At 38.7% G+C, this 19,612-nt stretch overlaps 1 protein-coding gene and 1 pseudogene across 1 annotated transcript in view; both read left to right on the top strand.

Moving 5' to 3' along the window:
- The window catches only part of Rxfp1 (relaxin family peptide receptor 1), a 120,499-nt gene that overhangs the window by 24,908 nt on the left and 75,979 nt on the right, over positions 1-19,612 (top strand). Inside the window, exon 2 of the mRNA XM_090343191.1 lies at positions 18,111-18,248. Within this exon, the coding sequence (XP_090199317.1) occupies positions 18,111-18,248 (138 nt within the window). The remainder of the gene's footprint in view (positions 1-18,110; positions 18,249-19,612) is intronic.
- Positions 986-14,844, top strand: LOC150055430 (elongation factor 1-beta pseudogene; annotated as a pseudogene).

Here is a 19,612-nt window from a genome sequence, read left to right as displayed (position 1 = left end):
ACCACTTTAACCGTAGGAACAGCTCCAAATACTTTTTTTTGGCATAAAATGTGAATAATAATATGGTCTTTTAGGGGTTAATTAATTAATCCTATTTGAAGGTCTAGGATAAATCATATTCTCATTAAGAAAGCAAGAGAGAGAGAAAAAGAGAGGAGAGAGAAGGAGGGGGAAGGGATGAAACTGGGAGCTGGGTAAAGGGCTGTTTTCAGATAGGGTCACAGGCAGCTTTTATACAGCTACAGTAAGAGAGGCACAGTACAGATGAAATCCCCAAGAGACAGAGACTGTGGGGACTCCTCTAATGACCTGAAGTGAGAGGTAGGAGAGAATGAGCTTCAGGTAAGAGAAGAAAATCTAGGAAATGAGAGAGCATATAGAAGAAGAAACTAAAGAGGGACAAAGGCTGAATGGCACTGAGAGCTCCCTCAGGAGTGGATCTAAGATTTGAACTTGATCCTCTTCTCTTGCCACTTTAGCCACATGAGTACAGAACATGGAGAGAATGAGTTAGATACCACTGAAGATGTGCCTGCGGGAATGGAAAAAGGGGAGTCCCTTTCCTGACCATTGTCTCAGGTCACTGGCAATACCTCCATAAGGAAGACAGGATCTCATGAGAAAAAAAGACAATGGATACAACCTGTTTTTTGTGGAGCCTTCACATAAAGACATGGAGCCTTCACAATGGAGGGAGGTTCCTAATGTTATACTCCGGCTCAAGGAAGCATGGCCAGCCTGCAGAGATATGATTAGGCAGAAAGAAGTGAACTGAAGGGGACAAGCTGAGGCAGAGATCCAGGAAGGCCTGTGTGACCTAATAATAGCATTTGTTCCTCCCAGAATTGAGGCAGGACCCCTCTGTGATGAAGATCTTGTGGTGTTTTATCTGACAATTATAGGACAGAGAATTTCTTCCTAGCCAGCACCTACACAGAAAGAAAAGGATAAGTTGTAGCAACATGTCACATTTTTACAGCTGGCAATGGACGAAAAAGAGATTCTGATCTCAGCGGCCTGCCTGAAGGAAGAAGAATTCCTGTTTCCAACTGAATTTAGGAAGAATGATAGTGAAAGAGAGAAAAACGGAGAAGTACTATAGAAGTGTTTGCTTCTGAGGCTTTCACTTTGGGGGATCATTTTCTGAACTCCATTATGTCTTCTTGACAAAAGTGAATTATGTTTTAAATCTAAAAAAAGAAGATTTGGGGCCAGGAGTGTAGCCTAGTGGTAGAGTGCTCACCTAGCATGCACAAAGCCCTGAGTTCAATTTCTCAGTATCACATACACAGAAAAAACTGGAAGTAGCACTGTGGGTTCAAGTAACAGAGCAGTAGCCTTGAGCAAAAAATGTCCAAGTTCAGTGTCCAGTCCCTGAGTTCAAGCCACAGGACTGGCAAAAATATAAAGTAGATTTTAAATGCTGTAAAGCTATAAGAGCAGCCATATTCATAAATTTGACTACTAGAAATCTACTTAGTCATTCAAAAAGGTTTGCCAGACCCACATATTTCAAAACCCCAGATTCTAGTCTAAACTTTTCCTTTCAATGATATCTTTTTTAAAACATCTGTTGATGTTGTGCATAAGTTTGTGAAACCAATACAAGTGCCCTGAAAATATTTTGTGGCTGAACTGTTTACTTTGAACAGAATATACATAAATTATCTAAGTTTTCAAAGCCACCACAGATTATCTCTGTGACTTCATTATTTAATGGTCCTCAGAGTTAAGAAATGCTTCCCTGACTCTTTTAGTAATAACTTCCCTGGCACTACAGTGCATTCATTACAGTTTCTTTCCCAAAGTCACTTGCCAAACAACCATCAACACCTGCCAAAAAAAAATCCAGTGGCTGCTATTTTTCCCCTATAGAATAGTGCCCACACTTTAAATCAACAATAAAATCTGCATAAGATAAACAGCAGAATGGGGGGAGTGGGGGGAGGATAATGGGTACCAAGACATGTGAAAGGGTATCAATGTATGTGAATTAATGCACCTTCTATCTGGCAAATATCATGTAACCCTTTTATTAATTACAATAAAAATATTTTAAAAAAAGATAAACAGCAGAAGACATTAATAACATCACTTCTTCCACAAATGAGATAGTGTATTGGCCCACTTCTCACACTCAAGCCACTTTACACAGTCATGCACTTCACTTAATTAATTTTAAAGCTTTTTCCATGTATTAGAGACATTTTCCAATCATTAGCTTTTATAAATTGATGAATTTCTTATGAGTCATTTAATAAGATGAGAATATTAAAGATAATACTGTAATCACAGCAATCTAATGTCAAGTACCGCAGAAAGATAGCTGCGCTTTTATCAGCATTAAGTATGGACTTCATGCTAACAGAGCCATGGCTTCATCATTGTGTCTCACTTTGACTCACTAAATTGCTAGAGCAGAGTTCTAGCAACAAGCTCTGCTCATTTCAGTTTAGTAGACTGGAATTATAAATTTAGTGAGTACAGTACTGTTGAAATTATTAATTTTCTGGTTCCAGGACGTTTCCTCTCAAATTCCTAAGGCATAGATAGAATCAGATATATTAAATATTTTATTCATGTAGCCAGAAAACCCTCAAAAATCTTACTGAGAAATACATTTACTCTTTAAGCCTCATATTTCTCTGTAAGCCTGAAATGTATGTAGCACACCCTATTTACGTAAACTTCTTTATCATTTTATTCCCTATCTGGAAAAAGATTGCTATCACTTTTTGACCAAATAAGTTTAACTTGAAACCAGCAAAACTTTGATTCAGATAGTGTCATCCTCATTCTCATTGTTCTCCTCTCTTTCATTCCTCTCCTTCTATTGCTGTGTTCTATTACTTGCATAAACATACACATGCACACACATACACACACACATACACACACACACACATACACACACACGGAAGGTAAAAACTAGTCACTTCCTGATTGTAGTCTTCACATCATCCAGTCCAAATCATGCAGAACTTCTAAATAGAGGTTTGGTAAAGAGTAACTAATCCAAACAAATTAAAAGTAGCCAATCAAAATGAATGAAGCGTAGCTTATCAGAATTAAGGAATGGATGGTGAGGGCACATATGATTCAGAGCATATATGCTGTACTCCACCTGTTTTGTATTTGGGGAAAATCATTCTTCATTCCTCTCAATTTTTCTTGGTTGATATGTATCAGCCCTATAGGAAATGCATGAAGCTGTATAAAATGTACAGTATCATCAAAACTGGGCATAGATTTTAATAGCATGAGAAAACCTCAGTGTTATGAATTCTCAATAGACTACTACTGATCATCTAAAAAAATGAGCAAATAAAACATGGACATAAGCTGGGCACTAGTGGCTCACACCTGTAATCTGACTACTCAGGGGGCTGAGATCTGAAGATTGCAGTTCAAAGCCAGCCAGGCACAAGAAAGTCTGTGAGATTCTTATGTCCAATTAAGAACCAGAAAACCAGAAGTGCTCAAGTGGTAGAGCAATAGTCTTGAGCTGAAGAGCTCAGCAACAACCCCCAGGCCCAGAGGTCAAGCCCCATGAAAAGAACAAAGAAAACATGGATGTAGAAGAGTATAAGATACAAGCTAAGTGACTGTTTCAAAATTTCTCAATATACTTACATAATGCATTTATTGATTATAGCACTAATTGATAGGAATAATAATCAGTAAAAAAAATTTAAAACTAGTGATTGTGAGCAACAGCAGTAGTAATGTTAGAATTAGAAATATAGTTCTTCATTTTTTTCCATATATTTTCATTGTAATTAATAGAAGGATAATATTATATTCACCAGATAGAAGGTGCATTACTTCACAAACATTGATACTCTTTCTCATGTCATGGTTCCCTCCCTCCCTGGCTTATCTTGATTTCCCCCATCCCTATCCAATTTCAAATAACCAATTAAACATATATAAAATATATCAGATAACAAGGTGGAATATTGTAACAATATGAGATAACCAAGGAACAGTAAAAGAGATGAGAGATAACATAGTACATTAAAGACAACAATCACTCATTATATGGCTTTTGTTTCTATATCCTGGAGGTCCTTACATTTAGCGTCATACTATAAGGCCTTATGTATCTAGATCTTGTTCTATTGTAAATCTCTGCTAGGAGAGCCCAAGGTTTCTACTGATTAGGACAAATGAGAAAAACCATTGAGCCTATGTTCCTCTGAGTCTGCCTTACTTCACTTAATATGATTTTTTTCTAAGTCTTTCCATTTCCTTACAAATGGGACGATGTTGCTCTTTCTGACTGTAGGTCTTCATTTTAACAGAACTGGAAGTATTGGTATTCAGAGTCTATGTAAAGCAAATATAATCTGATTCATTAAGTTGATATGTGGTAACTTACATATTCAACAAAGTTTTATGTGCTTTTGCTGTCATATATTTTATTTAAAAAGCATTTTAAAAATCATATGGTAGTACTTGCCTGTAATCTGAACAATGGAGGCAAGAGGATCAGAAGTTGAAGCTCAGCCAGGGCTAAATAGAAAGGCCTTCTCAAACCAAAACAACAAAAATGACATAAAATAAATTTCAAGTCAAGACTTGAAAGCCCTCTGATATATCTCACTAAAGTCTCATTTCATTAAACTGTGCTTAGAATCCTTGAACTAATGAATACACTCATTATCCATAAAACTCAAAATCATGGGACTTAAACTCTGGGTCTAGACACTGTCCCTGGGCTCTTCAGCTCAAGGCTATAACCCTACCCCTGAGCCACAGCCCCACTCCCATTTTTCTAGTGATTAACTGGGGACAAGGGTCTCTCGTTCTTTAGTGCCTGGGCTGGCTTTGAACTACGATCCTCAGATCTCAGCCTCCTGAGTAGCTGGGATTATAGGCATGAGCCACCACACCCCGCTAAATATCTTTTTTTTTTAATCTGCAGAATGGCAAAGGCCAACTCAGAGTGCACTGAGCCCCAAAACTGAGCACTGGGAATTGAGACTCTTCAACAAGTAGTCCCATGTGCCAATCATTCATCCACCACTAACCCAAATGGCTGTGAATTCCAATCTCTTTAACAGGCATTTTTATGGTTCCAAGCTCTCCCTCCCAAACCTGACTCTGTTTCCTAGCCATCTCCAACATCTATCAGTAGATTAGAGGCCAGGAAAGGACCTGATAGGTTCATGATATTTATATTCCCACTTGATCTAACCAGATTGGAAGGGAACAGAGATTCACTACCTCCCTCCAAAGAAGCATCTGAGCAATTGCCACCTGAGGTATGCCCACCCCAACAAGACCCCTCCTTCTCTTCTCTTCTCATTCCATCATCCTTTCAAATTCATTGACAACCTAAGATTTCTCATCTTTAAAAAGAAACATTGAGTGCAGAAAAGATACTTTTATGTTTCTTGACTAATAGAGTTATTTTTTTTCCTTTGTGCCAGCACTGGGAGTTGAACTAAGGGCCTGGGCACTATTCCTTAGCTTTTTCTCTCAAGGATGGCACTCTACCACTTGAGCAATAGCTGTACTTTCTGCTTTGGGTGTTTAATTGGAGAGAAGCATCTCACAGCCTTTTTGCCCAGGCTGGCTTCAAACTGTGATCCTGGGATCTCAGCCTGAATAACTAGGTTTATAGGTATGAGCTATTAGTATACAATGATTTACGTTTCCTTTTTTCCATATATTTTATTGTAGTTAATAGAAGGGTTACACTGTATTCACCATATAGAAGTGCATTACTTCATATACACTGATATACTTTCTCATGTCTTGGTCCCCATTTCCCTCCCCCACCCCAGCCCCTCATCTTGTTTTCCTCCCTTCCCCATCTGACTTCAAACAACCAAATATGCATATATCTTATATACATATAAGATAACTAGAAGAAATACTGTAACAGTATGAGATAACCAAGGGACAGCAAAAAGATGAAACATAACATAGTACATTAAGGACAACAATCACTCATTATATGGCTTTTGTTTCTATATCCTGGAGGTCCTTTCATTTAGCGTCATTGTGTATGGCCTTATGAATCTATGTTTTGTTCTATTGTAAATCTCTGCTAGGAGAGCCCAAGGTTTCTGATTATGACAAATGAGGGAAACCATTGAGCCGAAGTTCCTTTGAGTCTGGCTTACTTCACTTAATATGATTTTTTCCTAAGGCTTTCCATTTCCTTGCAAATGGGGCAATGTGACTCTTTCTGAGAGCAGCATAGAATTCCATTATGTATAAATACCACATCTTGTTGATCCACTCATCAACTGAAGGGCATCTGGGTTGGTTCCATATCTTTGCTATGGTAAATGGTGCTGCAATGAACGTCATTGTGCTAGTGGATTTAGTATGTCCTTCTTTCTGGACGATTGGGCAAATGTCAAGTAGTGGAATTGCTAGGTCATAGGAGAGTTCTATGTTTAGTCTTTTGAGGAACTGCCATACTGCTTTCCATAGTGGTTGAATGAGTTTGCACTCCTACCAACATTGTAGTAGTGATCCCTCCTGGCCACATCCCCTCCACCATCTGTTGTTATTAGATTTCTTGATCCTGGCCATTCTAACTGGAGTGAGGTAGAATCTTAGAGTTGTTTTGATTCACATTTCTTTTTTGCCAGAGATGTGAGTATTTCTTCATGTGTCCATAGGCCAATTTTATTTCTTCTTCAGAGAAAACTCTCTTTAAGTCTTTGGCCCATCTTTTAATGGGGTGGTTGTTTCTTTAGAGATTAGTTTTAGAGTTAGTCAATTTTTTGAGCTGTTGATATATTTTAGATATGAGGCCTTTGTCTGTTGTATGGTTAGGGAAGATTTCTTCCACTCTGTAGGCTCTCTAGTTAATTCGCTAGCTATGTCCTTTGCCATACAGAAGCTCTGCAGTTTCATGCAATCCCACTTATCCAAACTTTTGCTGATCTGTTGTGTTTCTTGGTCCTTATCAAGAAAATTTCGACCTGTGCCAATTAGACCTAATGTACCTACTATTCTTTCTTGTAAAGTTTTCAGTGTACCTGCTTTTACCTTGAGGTCTTTGATCCATTTGGAGTTAATCCTAGTTCAGGGTAACAAAGAAGGATCCAACTTTAGTTTTCTTCAGGTGCTTAACCAGTTCTGCCAGCACCACTTGTTGAAGAGGCTGTCTTTCTTTCGTTCTATTTTTTTTTTGGCTCCCTTATCAAAGATTAGGTGGCCATATGTCTGTGGGTTAATATCTAAGTCCTCAGTTCTATTCCATTGGTCTTCTTGTGCCAGTACCAAGCTGTTTTGGTCACTATAGCTCAGTAATGGAGTCTAAAGTTTGGAATTGAAATTCCTCCTGCACTGTTCTTTCTGCTAAGAAGTGTTTTTGCTATACGGGCTCTTTTATTATTCCATATGAAATTTTGGATTGCCTCTTCTATTTCTTTAAAGAATGACATTGGGATATTGATGGGTATTGTGTTGAATTTGTAGATAGCCCTTGGCAAGATTGCCATTTTCATGATGTTAATTCTTCCAATCCAGGACATGGGAGTTTTTTCCATTTCCACAGTTCTGCTTTAATTTCCTTTTTCAGGGTTTTAAAGTTTTCATCAAAAAGGTCCTTTATATTTTTAGTTAAGTTAATTCCTAGGTACTTTATTTTCTTTGAGGCTATTGCAAAGGAGTTGCTTTCCTGATTGTTGCCTCGTTCCTCTCATTGTTGGAATATAGATAGGCGGTTGATTTTTGAGGGTTAATTTTATACCCTACACCTTGCCAAAGTTTTAAATCAGCTCAAGCAACTTTGGAATGAAGTCTATAGGGTTCTTTAAATACAGAATCATGTCATCTGCAAAAAGGGAAAGTTTCACTTCCTCTTCCCCTATTTGGATCTCCCTTATGCTTGCTTCTTGCCTTATTGGTCTGGCTAGGAATTCTAATACTATGTTAAAGAGGAGTGGAGAGAGTGGGCATCCTTGTCTCATTCCTGAGTTTAGAGGGAATGGCTTTAGCTCTCGCCATTAAGCATAATGCTATCTACGGGTCTGTCATGCACAGCCTTTATTATACTGAGGAATGTTCCATGGATTCCTAGTTTCTCCAAAGCTTTTAGCATAAAGGGGTGTTGGATCTTGTCAAATGCCTTTTCTGCATCTATTCAGACTGATTTATGTTTTCTTATAACAAGAAAAATAAAAAAGAAACAGCCTACTGTAGTCAGAACAAAGAGAGTTTGTTTTTCTCCATGAAGAAGTCTAAGTCACCTGTTGATGTCAGGACTGGTATTCCCAGACACCTGGGAGGTTTCCTGGTCTTGATGGCATACTTGTTTCTTCACAGTAGCAAGGTGTGTGCTGTAATGTCATGTATCACATCATATTCAAGGTAAGGAAAAGGTGGAAGGCATGGTAACAGCTCTATTTCTTGTCTCAGAAAAGCTAACTTTTCCAGAACTTTGCTAGACATGGGTCTCAGATTCCACAAAGGTATCTTGTGGCCACCTAGAAACAAAGGTTTGGGAAAGGAGAAAGACTTAGATAATCTCTGCTTAGAGATTATCATATAGCAGTCAAGTGTCTCTGCCACGTGATAACATCATGTTAATGTGAATGTATAGCAAGAAGTTCAAACAGCTTTCCTTATGCCTTCAATTTCAACTTACAAATCTTAGCTTATTTATAAATCTTGCAAAAATAGGACCAACCACCTTCAATATTTTTAGTTGTATTAGAACTTGGACTCAGGATTTTGTTCTTACTAGTTAGTAACTGTAAAACTGAAGCTATGCCTCAGCACTTTTTGCTTTTACCATTTTCCAAAGACAATCTCAAATGTAATGCTTAAGCCATCCTGGACCACTACACTTCCTCTATAGACAAGATGATAGGCACATGCCACCATGCTCAGCTTTTTATGAAGATGGGGTCTTACAAATTATTCTCCACCCCCCAGGCTATCCTAAAACCACTATCCCCCTGGTCTGCCTATGAGTACCTAGACTTTCAGGAGTGAGTTATCATACCCTACAATTCTTCTGTTATCCTCGTTGGTACCATGGATTGAACTTGGGTCCTCCAAATCTCCTTCAACTAGTTTGCTCATAACTATCACTACACTTGAGCCAGGCCACAACCAGGCTTTTTGCTGGTTTATTGGAAGAGTCTCTCAGACTTTCCTGCCTACACTGGTTTCAGTTGTGGATCCTCTGAGTACTAGAATTACAGGTGTCAGCCACTGTGCCAACAACTTTCATTTCCTATTTAATAACTGTTTAACTCAAGTTAAACAAACCAAACTCCAAATAGCAATCGAACTCAAAATAAATTAGCTGGGCTGGGAGTGTGGACTAATGGTAGAATGCTTGCCTAGCATGAAGCCCTGGGTTCAATTCCTGAGTACTACATGCACAGAAAAGGCCAAAGTACTTCTGTGGTTCAAGGGGTAGAACACTAACCTTGAGGAAAGCCCAAGGTGAGTGGCCTGGCCCTGAGTTCAAGCCCCAGGACTGGCAAAAAAAAAGGTTACTTAAATTTGCTGAAGTATTATAAACACACATCTCATGTGTAATGATTAAATGCTCTACTTTAAAACTCTAGACAGGGTTCGTTTGTTGCTCTTTTTCCAGGACCTTAAGGTGACACATTAACTTGTTGGTTTGCAATTTTTCCAACTTGTTGTCATAGGCATTCAGAGCTATAAATTTTCTTCTGAGTACTGCCTTTGCTGTGTCCCGAAGGAGCTGGTATATAGTGTGCTCCTTATTGTTAAATTTCATAAACTGTTGGATTTCTGTTCTGATCTCTTTGATGACCCATTGGTGATTCAACAATGTGTTGTTCAGTCTCCATGAGTTACAGGGTTTTTGTTGGTGGAGATGTGTGTTCAGTTCCAATTTGATGCCTTTGTGGTCTGAGAGCTTGCAGGGAAAAATTTTAGTGTTTCTGAATCTGTCCAGGTTTGTTTTATGGCCTAAGATGTGGTCTATTTTGGAAAATGTTCCATGTGCTGCTGAGAAAAACGTATATTGTGTTGTTGCTGGGTGGAATATTCTGCAGATGTCTGTTAGATCTAGTTGGTCTATATAGTTGTTCAATTCTAACATTTCTCTGTTGAGTTTTTGCTTTGTTGATCTGTCCAAAGGTGAGAGTGGTGTGTTAAAGTCACCAACAATTACTGTGTTTCGATCTAAGTATGGTTTCAGTGAAAGTAAAGTTTGCTTGATGAAGTTCAGAGCTCCAGGATTGGGTGTGTAGATATTTAGGATCGTTATGTCTTCCTGGAGGAAAGATCCCTTTAGTAGTATGTAGTAACCTTCTTTGTCTTCTCTTACTAATTTTAGTTTGAAGTCTATTTTATCTGATATGAGGATGGCAACTCCAGCCTGTTTATGGGGGCCGTTAGCTTGATAGAGTTTATTCCAACCTCTCACTTTCAAAAGATATTTGTTTTTTGGGGTAAGATGTGTCTCATGAAGACAGCAGAACGGTGGCTCTTGCTTTTTGATCCAACTAGACAGACTATGCCGTTTAATTGGAGAGTTAAGTCCATTGATATTGAGAGTTAGGATTGAGAGATGTTTATTAGTTCCTACCATTTTTAAAAAGCTTTTATTAGGACCTGTGTCATGATAGTTATTGTGGTACTTAGATGGTATGATGTTTAGGTGCCATTTCTTTCTCTGTATTGCATTTATGTTGGTTTTCTATGTGTAGAACATCTTTGAGAATTTTTTGTAATGTTGGTTTGGTTGCCACATAATGTTGCAGCTTTTCCCTGGAATGGAATGTTTTTATTGTTCCCTCAGTTATGAATGAGAGCTTAGCTGGGTACAGTATTCTTGGTTGGTAGTTATTTGACTTAAGGGCATGACATATATGCTTCCAGTCATTTCTTGCTTCCATGATCTCTGCTGAGAAATCTGGTGTTATTCTGATTGGTTTGCCTTTATAGGTGCAGGTCGAAACTTTCTTAATAAGGACCAAGAATCACAACAAATCAGAGAAAGGCTGGATAAGTGGGACTGAATTAAACTGCGGAGCTTTTGTATGGCAAAGGACATAGCTAGTAAATTAATTAGGAATCCTACAGAGTGGGAGAAGATCTTCACCAACCATACAGTGGACAAAGGCCTCATATCTAAAATATATCAACAGCTCAAAAAATTGAATCACTCCAAAACTAATCTCCAAAGTAACAACCATCACATTAAAAAATGGGCCAATGACTTAAAGAGAGTCTCCTCTGAAGAAGAAACAAAAATGGCCTATAGACACATGAAGAAATGCTCAACATCTCTGGTCATAAAAGAAATGCAAATCAAAACAACTCTAAGATTCCACGTCACTCCAATTAGAATGGCCAAGATCAGGAAAATGAATAACAACAGATGGTGGAGGGGATGTGGCCAGGAGGGATCACTACTACACTGTTGGAGGGAGTGCAAACTCGTTCAACCACTATGGAAAGCAGTATGGCAGTGCCTCAAAAGGCTAAACATAGAGCCAGCAATTTCACTACTTGGCATTTACCCAACCATCCAGAAACTAGGGCATACTAAGTCCACTAGCACAACAATGTTCATTGCAGCATTATGCACCATAGCAAAGATATGGAACTAACCTAGATGTCCCTCAGTTGATGAGTGGATCAACAAGATGTGGTATTTGTACACAATGGAATTCTATGCTGCTGTCAGAAAAAACATCGACCCATTTGTTAGGAAATGGAAAGACTTAGAAAAAATCATATTAAGTGAAGTAAGCCAGACTCAAAGGAACTTAGGCTCAATGGTTTCCCTCATTTGTCATAATCTGTGGAAACCTTGGGCTCTCCTAGCAGAGATCGGAAGTTCTCTGTGGCTCAAGGGATAGGGAATTGCTCAGGATCAGGGCTCAGGCCCAGTGTTCAAACTCCATGACCAACAACAACAAAAAGTAGTGCACAACTCCTTGAATGATTAGACCCAAATTTCCTGGTAAGGTGAGGAGCGGAGGGGAGAGAAGGGCGAGGCTACATGGGAGGAGCAAGCAGGTTTCCTCCAGAAAGACAAAGAAAGAAGAACAAAGAGGAGATAAGAAAGTTTGAGTTGCTTCTCTGTGAGAGTTCTGTCCATCCCTTGCGACCTGAAAGAAATTCGTGGTAGGGATACTCTTAGTCTTTCTGCTGGAAGTACACTCATCCAAGAGAGGAAGTTTAAGCCAGCTCCATTTCCCTGAAGTTTCTATGCTTAGTCAAAGGAGGGAGGCTCTGAGAAGGCTTATTTCTGCATCTGTTCACTCTCAAATATCTTCAGCTTAAAATATCCACTCTGGGGTTCCAAGTGACGCCCCACACTTGTTAAAGAATAAGAGGAAAAGGAGATTAAATCATGACTCATACAAATAGAAAAGCAAAATGTCCCAAAGAATTTAACCCATTCACTAATGAGGAAGCCAGTATAGTCCTCCCAAAGAATTCAAAACATACACACAAACCAGAGTGGTGTACATGGCTGTAGACTCATACTCTGGAGGATAGAGTACCACAAGAAGACCACAGGAAGAACTGGTGGTCCAAAGAGATCCTAGAAAAGTTAGCAAGGTCTTATCTGAAAAAGGTGGGGGGGGGGGATGTCCTGGAGAGGAGTTTCAAATGACAGAATGTTGATTAACATGTGTAAGGCTCAGAGTTGAATCCCCAGTACCACACAAAGAGGAAAAGTAAGATTATACATGCCCATATTGACCTGTGCCAGAAAACAGAGACACCCTAACACTTTGTTAAAAGTAGCTAGGAGTATTTAATCGCCCTGTGGCAACTACACCCCACTAATAGGTTACTAGAATACAGTACTGCTCTTCTGTTTAACAGCATTTTGAAAAGCATAAACCACATGCAGGTGGTGTGTACATGCAAGCAAGCAGAGTTACAGAAACAGAAATTTGCAGTGAGTGATAACAAATAATTATAATTCTGAAACTAAATCATCAAACAAAACAAGGTTCACATTCCAGACTATTTTCTCTCATTGGATTCTTGGTTCTGGGTGTAATTATTGTTTCCTGAATTTACCTTGAATTACCCTAAATCTCTATACTTCTGGAATTTCCCTCAAGATAAGCTAAAGCTTTCGAGCTAAGTGTAAATGTAACAATTAGGTAGCTATGCTTGGTTTTCCTTATTCCTTCCTTTTGCAAAGGTCAAACTGCCTTTAGTCTATTAGTCTCCATTTCTGTCATTTACAATGGCTCAGCCTCAGGCCCAGATTGTAATTTCCCCATGCCAGAACTTTTATATTCTGACAGGGCTTTCTGTGGGGTCCCCACTGTGGGGGTCCTACACATGTTAAAATAAACTTTCTTATTATATGTTCGTATTACACAGTCTGGACTTAACGAGCACAAAACTCTAGGCAACCCAAAGTCCAAAACATTCTGCAATGTCATGAACCAGCAATCTCCAAGTGTCAAGGTTATGGAAAAAATAAGGACATACTGAGAAACAGCTCCAAATGAAACTGAAGTCATTGCAAAAGTTGACTCTACACTGGATGCTTTCACTGTAAGGGACCTTTGGGGGCCAATTTGCCAACTTGAATGGGTTTTAAATGGCAGTCGTAAATCACTGTTCATCTCCTGATAGTAATGGTTGTCACATGGCTATAGGAGAATGCCATACAAAGCACTTAGGGGTGAGAGAGCACTGGGTCAACAACTTACTGTCACACAGAGCAGAGACAAGATGGCCTTTGTGCAGATTCTTGGCACACAGAGATCATCTTAAATTATTTTTTAATGTTACTTAAAACACTTAAGATTCCTAACGTATCTGTTGGATTATAACATCATCACAATGTAAAACTAATCTTATAACACAGTCATTGAAAAGCTGTATCTGTCGCTAACATAGGTTAACGATAGGATACCAGGTGGGAATGGAGTCTGTGCTAAGCAGTAAGTATTAGGACCACCGAGAAACACAGGACGTAGAAGTATAAGATTCATAAAAGTCAACCACTTGGAAAAGAATTTCCAAAACAGCAGCATGAATCCAGACCTAGGAATATCTACTACAACTCCTCCCACCCCCTCATTCCTGAAGCTTGAAATCTGGGCCTGGACACTGTTTCTGAGCTTCTTTACTCAAGGTAAACACTCCACCACTTGAGCCACAGTGTCCTCACTTCTGGCTGCTTTGAGTAGTTCATTGGAGATAAGCATCTCAAAGATTTTCCTGATCCAGTGGCTTTGAACCTTGATCCTCAGATCTCAGCCTCCTGAGTAGCTAGGATTACAGGCATGAGCCACGGGCACCCAGCTTACTTTTCCAACAGTATCTGTTTCTGGGGACTGACAATTTGTCCTCCCAAAATTCCTGAAAATATTGATTTTTAAAGTTCATTCTTTAAAAATTAATGAAAAGGAAAAGGGCAGCCTGCCAGGAGTGAAGAAATCTTTGGGCAAGTATGGCCCTAGCAATGTGGAAGACACCAGTGGAAGCAGAGCTATGCAGAGTAAAGACCATGATGACATTGACCTCTTTGGGTCTGAGAAAAATGAAGAAGAAAAGAAGCTACAGGAAGAACATCTAACACTGTATGAGTCAAAGAAAGCCAAAAACCCTGCACTTGTTGCCAAGTCTTCCATCTTACTAGATGTGAAATCCTGTGATGATGAGACAGATATGGCAAAATTAGAGTGCATCCAAAGCATTCAAGCAGATGGCTTGGGCTGGAGGTCCTCTAAACTGGTTCCAGTGGGATATGGAATTGAGAAGCTTCCAATACAATGTGTAGTAGAAGATGATAAAATAGCAACAGACATGCTGGAGGAACAGATGATGGCTTTTGAGGACTATGTGCAGTCCATGGACATGGCTGCTTTAACAAAATCTAACATCTCCCCCAGATAATTGCATTGAAATAAAAACTGGAAAGATTAAAAAAAATTAATGAAGATACACAAACTCTGTGTCAACATGGATCATTTTATTTCTAGGTATACTCAAGATCTCTGAAATGTGTGATATTTGACAGCATCACTCTTTGATTTGAACTTTGTTTAAGCAATTGTTTGGGAAAAATGCATTTTAAAATAGTCTTAAAAGTGAAAATACTGTTTACAACCTAGTTTATCATTTAGGCTGCATGGTTTTCTTCATCCAATATTGGGACTGGGCTGAAGCTTAGAGTAAACTATTTGCCTGACATGCACATGGCTCTGGTTCCTCCCAAAATAAAAAAAAATAAATACTCATAGGTTAAGATATACCATTGTAGTCATAAATTGTTATGTTAAATTGAAATCCATTTGTATTCTTTTTTTTTCTTTTTCTATTTTTTTTTACCAGTCTTGGGTTTGATCTCAGGGCCTGAACACTATCCTTGGGCTTATCTCAAGGCTAGCACTCTACAACTTAAGCCACAGCACCACTTCTGGCTTTTCTATGTATGTGGTACCAAGGAATCAAACCCAGGTCTTTGTGCATGCTAGGCAAGCACTAGGCCAAACTCCAAGCCCTATACAACTTCTTAAAGATAATTTATAAAAGAAAAAAATATATACTCTACAACTATGATTAAAGCCAAAGCTCCTCTGTGAAAATGTAATCTGTCCTATTAGTTAAAGGTTCCATTGTGTCTTACAAAGGAGATAGTCTTTTTTTTTTTTTGCCAGTCCTAGGCTAGGGCTCAGGGTATGAGCACTGTCCTTGGGTTTTTCTCAAGGCTACAGCACCACTTCTGCCTTTTTTTTCTATGTATGTCATAACTAGGAATCGAACCCGGGTCTTTGTGCATGCTAGGCAAGCACTCTACCACTAGGCCAAACTCCCAGCCAGAAATAGTCAATTTTATTATCATTTTTCACAGGTTGCAAACACATTTTGATACAATAAGCTTTAATGTCTATTCAAATTATTGTGGGTTTTTTGTTTTTTATTTTGCTATTGATTCTTGTTTTATCATCAATTTGAAGTGTGTGTCTGGTTTGGTTTTGTTGTTTTAAAACTTATCTACCTGGGACTAACAGTCCTCCTATCTGAGCCTCTCAAGTGCTGGGATTACAGGTGTGCAATACCAAGCCTAACACAATTCTATTTTTATTTTTTAATAATTGTAAGAATTTTAAAAAATTCCAAAGATTTACAAATTTGGCCAAAAAAATACATAATGCCTGTAATCCTAGCTACTCAGGAGGCTGAGATCTGAGAATCACAGTTCAAAACAAGCCCAGGAACAAAAATTTGTAAGAATCTTATCTCCAATTAACCACCAGAAAACTGGAAGTGGTGCTGTGTCTCAAGGGGTAAAGCAGTATTCTTTTTTACTTTTTTTCTTTTTAAAAATTATTTTTTATTTAATATATAGAGGGGTTACAGTTATATTTGCCAGATAGAAGGTGCATTACTTCTCACACATTTATACCGCTTCTCCTGTTTTAGTCCCCATTTCCCTCCCCCCACTCCCTCCTCTTATTTTTCCCATCCTATTTCAAATAAACATATATATAATATAACAGGTAACGAAGTCAGATACTGCAACGATATGAGATTAACCAAAGAGCAATACAAGAGAAGAAGAAAAAAATCGTACATTAAGAACAACAGTCACTCATAATTAAGCTCTTGTTTCCCTGTCTTGGAGGCCTCATCTTATATGGCCTTATGTATCTGAGGTTTGAGCTATTGTAATGCTTTGCTAGGAGAGTCCTAGGTTTGTACTAATTATTACAAATGAGGGAAACCATTGAGCCTATGTTCCTTTGAGTCTGGCTTACTTTACTTAATATGATTTTTTCCAAATCTTTCCATTTCCTTCCAAATGAGGTGATGTCATTCTTTCTGATGGCAGCATAGAATTCCATTGAGTATAAATACCACATCTTGTTGATCCAATTATTTACTGAGAGGCATCTGAGTTGGTTCCATATTTGCCATGGTAAATAGTGCTGCAATGCACATCGTTGTGCTTGTGGGTTTAGTATGTCCTTGTTTCTGGACCACTGGGTAAATGGTAAGGCAGCATTCTTGAGCTGAAGGTCTCAAAGACAATGCCAAGACCCATAGTTCGAGTCTCACGGCCAGAAAATAAAAAAGTACATAATTGCACTTGGAATATACCATAACTTTTCAAGTTATATAAATCTGATGTTTGAAAATTATATAATTAATGTATGTCAACACAAAATATCCACACACAAAAACATTTAGTGCAGCTTTATTCAGATTTGAAGAAACTTGGAAGCAATCAAGATGTCTCTCAGTAGGTGAGAAGATAGATATTTGTTGCTAAGTAAGAGGAGTCAATCAAAAATGGTCATATGCTGTATAACAGCAACTAGGAAACATTCTGGGAAAACCAAAACTCAAGGTAGAAAAAACATATTGTTTAAAAGAGAGGAATAATAGTCAGGCACAGTGATTCACATCTGTAATCCCGGTTATTCTAGAGAGAAAGATTGGTAGATTCACAACTCAGTTTTGTCCACTCAGGCAGAAAAGTTCACCAAAAAAAGTTTTAAAAAAAAACTCAACCTCAAATAAAAAGCTAAGCATGGAGGTATAAACCAGTCATCCCAAGTAACAGCTACAAGAAAGGTGTAAATAGGAAGATTGAAACCCAGACCAAAAGGCAAGACTCTATTCAAAAAATAATAATAATAAGCAAAAAGAACTAGGAACCAAAAGAACTGAGCTGACTCAAGTGTTAGAGCACCTTCCTAACAAGCACAAAGCTGAATTCAAACTCCAGTTCTACTGAGAGAGACAGACAGACAGACAGACAGACAGGAACCGAGACAGACAGAAACAGAGAGAGAGAGAGAAACAGAGACAGAGACAGACAGAGACAGACAGACAGACAGACAGACAGACAGGCAGACGTTCCTGAACACAACAATCATGACAAAGGGAAAAGAGAGGCCAAACAGTAATCTTGAGTTCAAGCCCCATGACCCACAAAAAAATTGTTTTAAAAATTAAAAATTTTTTTAAAAGAGGCCAAAACCAACATCATATCAAGGTGTCAAGACCTAAGCCAGGGAAAGCTATGGTGGGGAGGGCTACACAAACCAGCTGAGAAGCTGGTTTAGAAAATACCAGGGAAAATCACTTTTATCTTTTCTGTTCATGTTGGCATTAACCTTTTTCCCATGTCACTTGTCCTTTCCTTACCCCAGTCACCCGAGCAAGTGAGCAAGATGCCAGGTGCCCACTGGGCTCCTTCCCCTGTGGGAACGTCACCAAGTGCTTGCCCCAGCTGCTTCACTGCAATGGTGTAGATGACTGTGGGAACCAGGCTGATGAGGACAACTGCGGTGAGTGACAGACAGGTCACAGCCTGGGAGAGGGGCAGGCAAGGGAACCAAGATTGCATTGAAATGCGTCATAGATGTGGATGAAAGAAATCTTAATCATAGCTTTCGATGCAGCAATATGAAAGCCATTCTCTCTGGAAGGACTAGAATCCATCTAAGCCTGCTCAGCTATATCCTAGAGACAGAATGGCCATCTCGGAAATCAGATGCCCTACAGTGAACTTGGGACAACACTAACTGCTATGCAAACTGGAGCAGTAAGGTATGGCTTCTGGCCAAGAAGAATACCTGGGAAAATGGCTTTCAGTTCTAATTTTTAAAACTTTAGAAAATATATTTTTAGGCCAAGTGTGGCCACTCGTACCTGCAATCCCAGCTATTTGTGAGGCAGAGAAAAGGAGGATCTCCATTCAAGGCCAACCTGGGAAAAATAATATCTATTTCAAACAACAATCTGGGTATAGCAGCACACCCAAGATCTTGTCCTAATGCAAGCCCAAGCAAAAGTTATATATATGTGTGTGTGTGTGTGTGTGTGTGTGTGTGTGTGTGTGTGTGTGTGTGTTTAGTGGATTTTTAATCAAGAGGTCAGGTCTCTCTAATCTTTTTTTATATTATTACTAAAAGATAACTTGAGTATTGAATCAGATTCCAACAGCTTACTTTTTAAGGTTTTGAACAAATTGTCTTCCAAGGCTCATTAGTATTAAAAGTTTAACAATAAAATAACCCCTGGAACTTAAAAAAAAAGGCACAAAACTGTACTAGACAAATAACTGGAAAAAAAAACAATTGAAAAGATCTGGGGATGGTGGTTCAAATCGTAGAGTATCTGCAGAGCAAGCATAAGGCCATAGATTCAAATTCCAGTACTGTCCAGTGTACTGCAGTGTCCTGCAGCTAGCACAGAGAAAAATAAGTTTTGTCAATTTTGCAAAATAACTTCTTAATGTAACTTCTTTCTCACTCATACTGTTGTGGAAATGGCAGATATACACCTAATATGTGCATGCTCAATTTTCTGCCTAAATGATGCTCTCGCAAGAGTTCTGACTATTCCATCTCCCTCAAGGGCTTTACAGGAACTCATTTTTTTCACATTTTGAGATCTTGCTATAATCATGTCACTAAAGGTAAGTTGGACTGCAGCAGAACCAAGGAAATTTCTAGGTCAGAATAAAATCAGGAGTGGACATTTTTATTCTTGTTCTGCATGGGAACTGAACTTTTTTTTTTTTGGCCAGTCTTGGGCTTGAGCTCAGGGCCTGAGCACTGTCCTTGAATTTTTCTCAAGGCTAGAACTCTACCACTTGAGCCTCAGCACCACTTCCGGTTTTTTTTTTTTCTATGTATGTGGTACCAAG

This window comes from Megascapheus bottae, chromosome 13 (genome assembly GCF_031878675.1).
Source record: "Megascapheus bottae isolate mThoBot1 chromosome 13, mThoBot2.hap1, whole genome shotgun sequence".
In the NCBI taxonomy this organism is placed as follows: Eukaryota; Metazoa; Chordata; class Mammalia; order Rodentia; family Geomyidae; genus Megascapheus; species Megascapheus bottae.
This window is presented reverse-complemented; position numbering and strand designations above follow the sequence as displayed.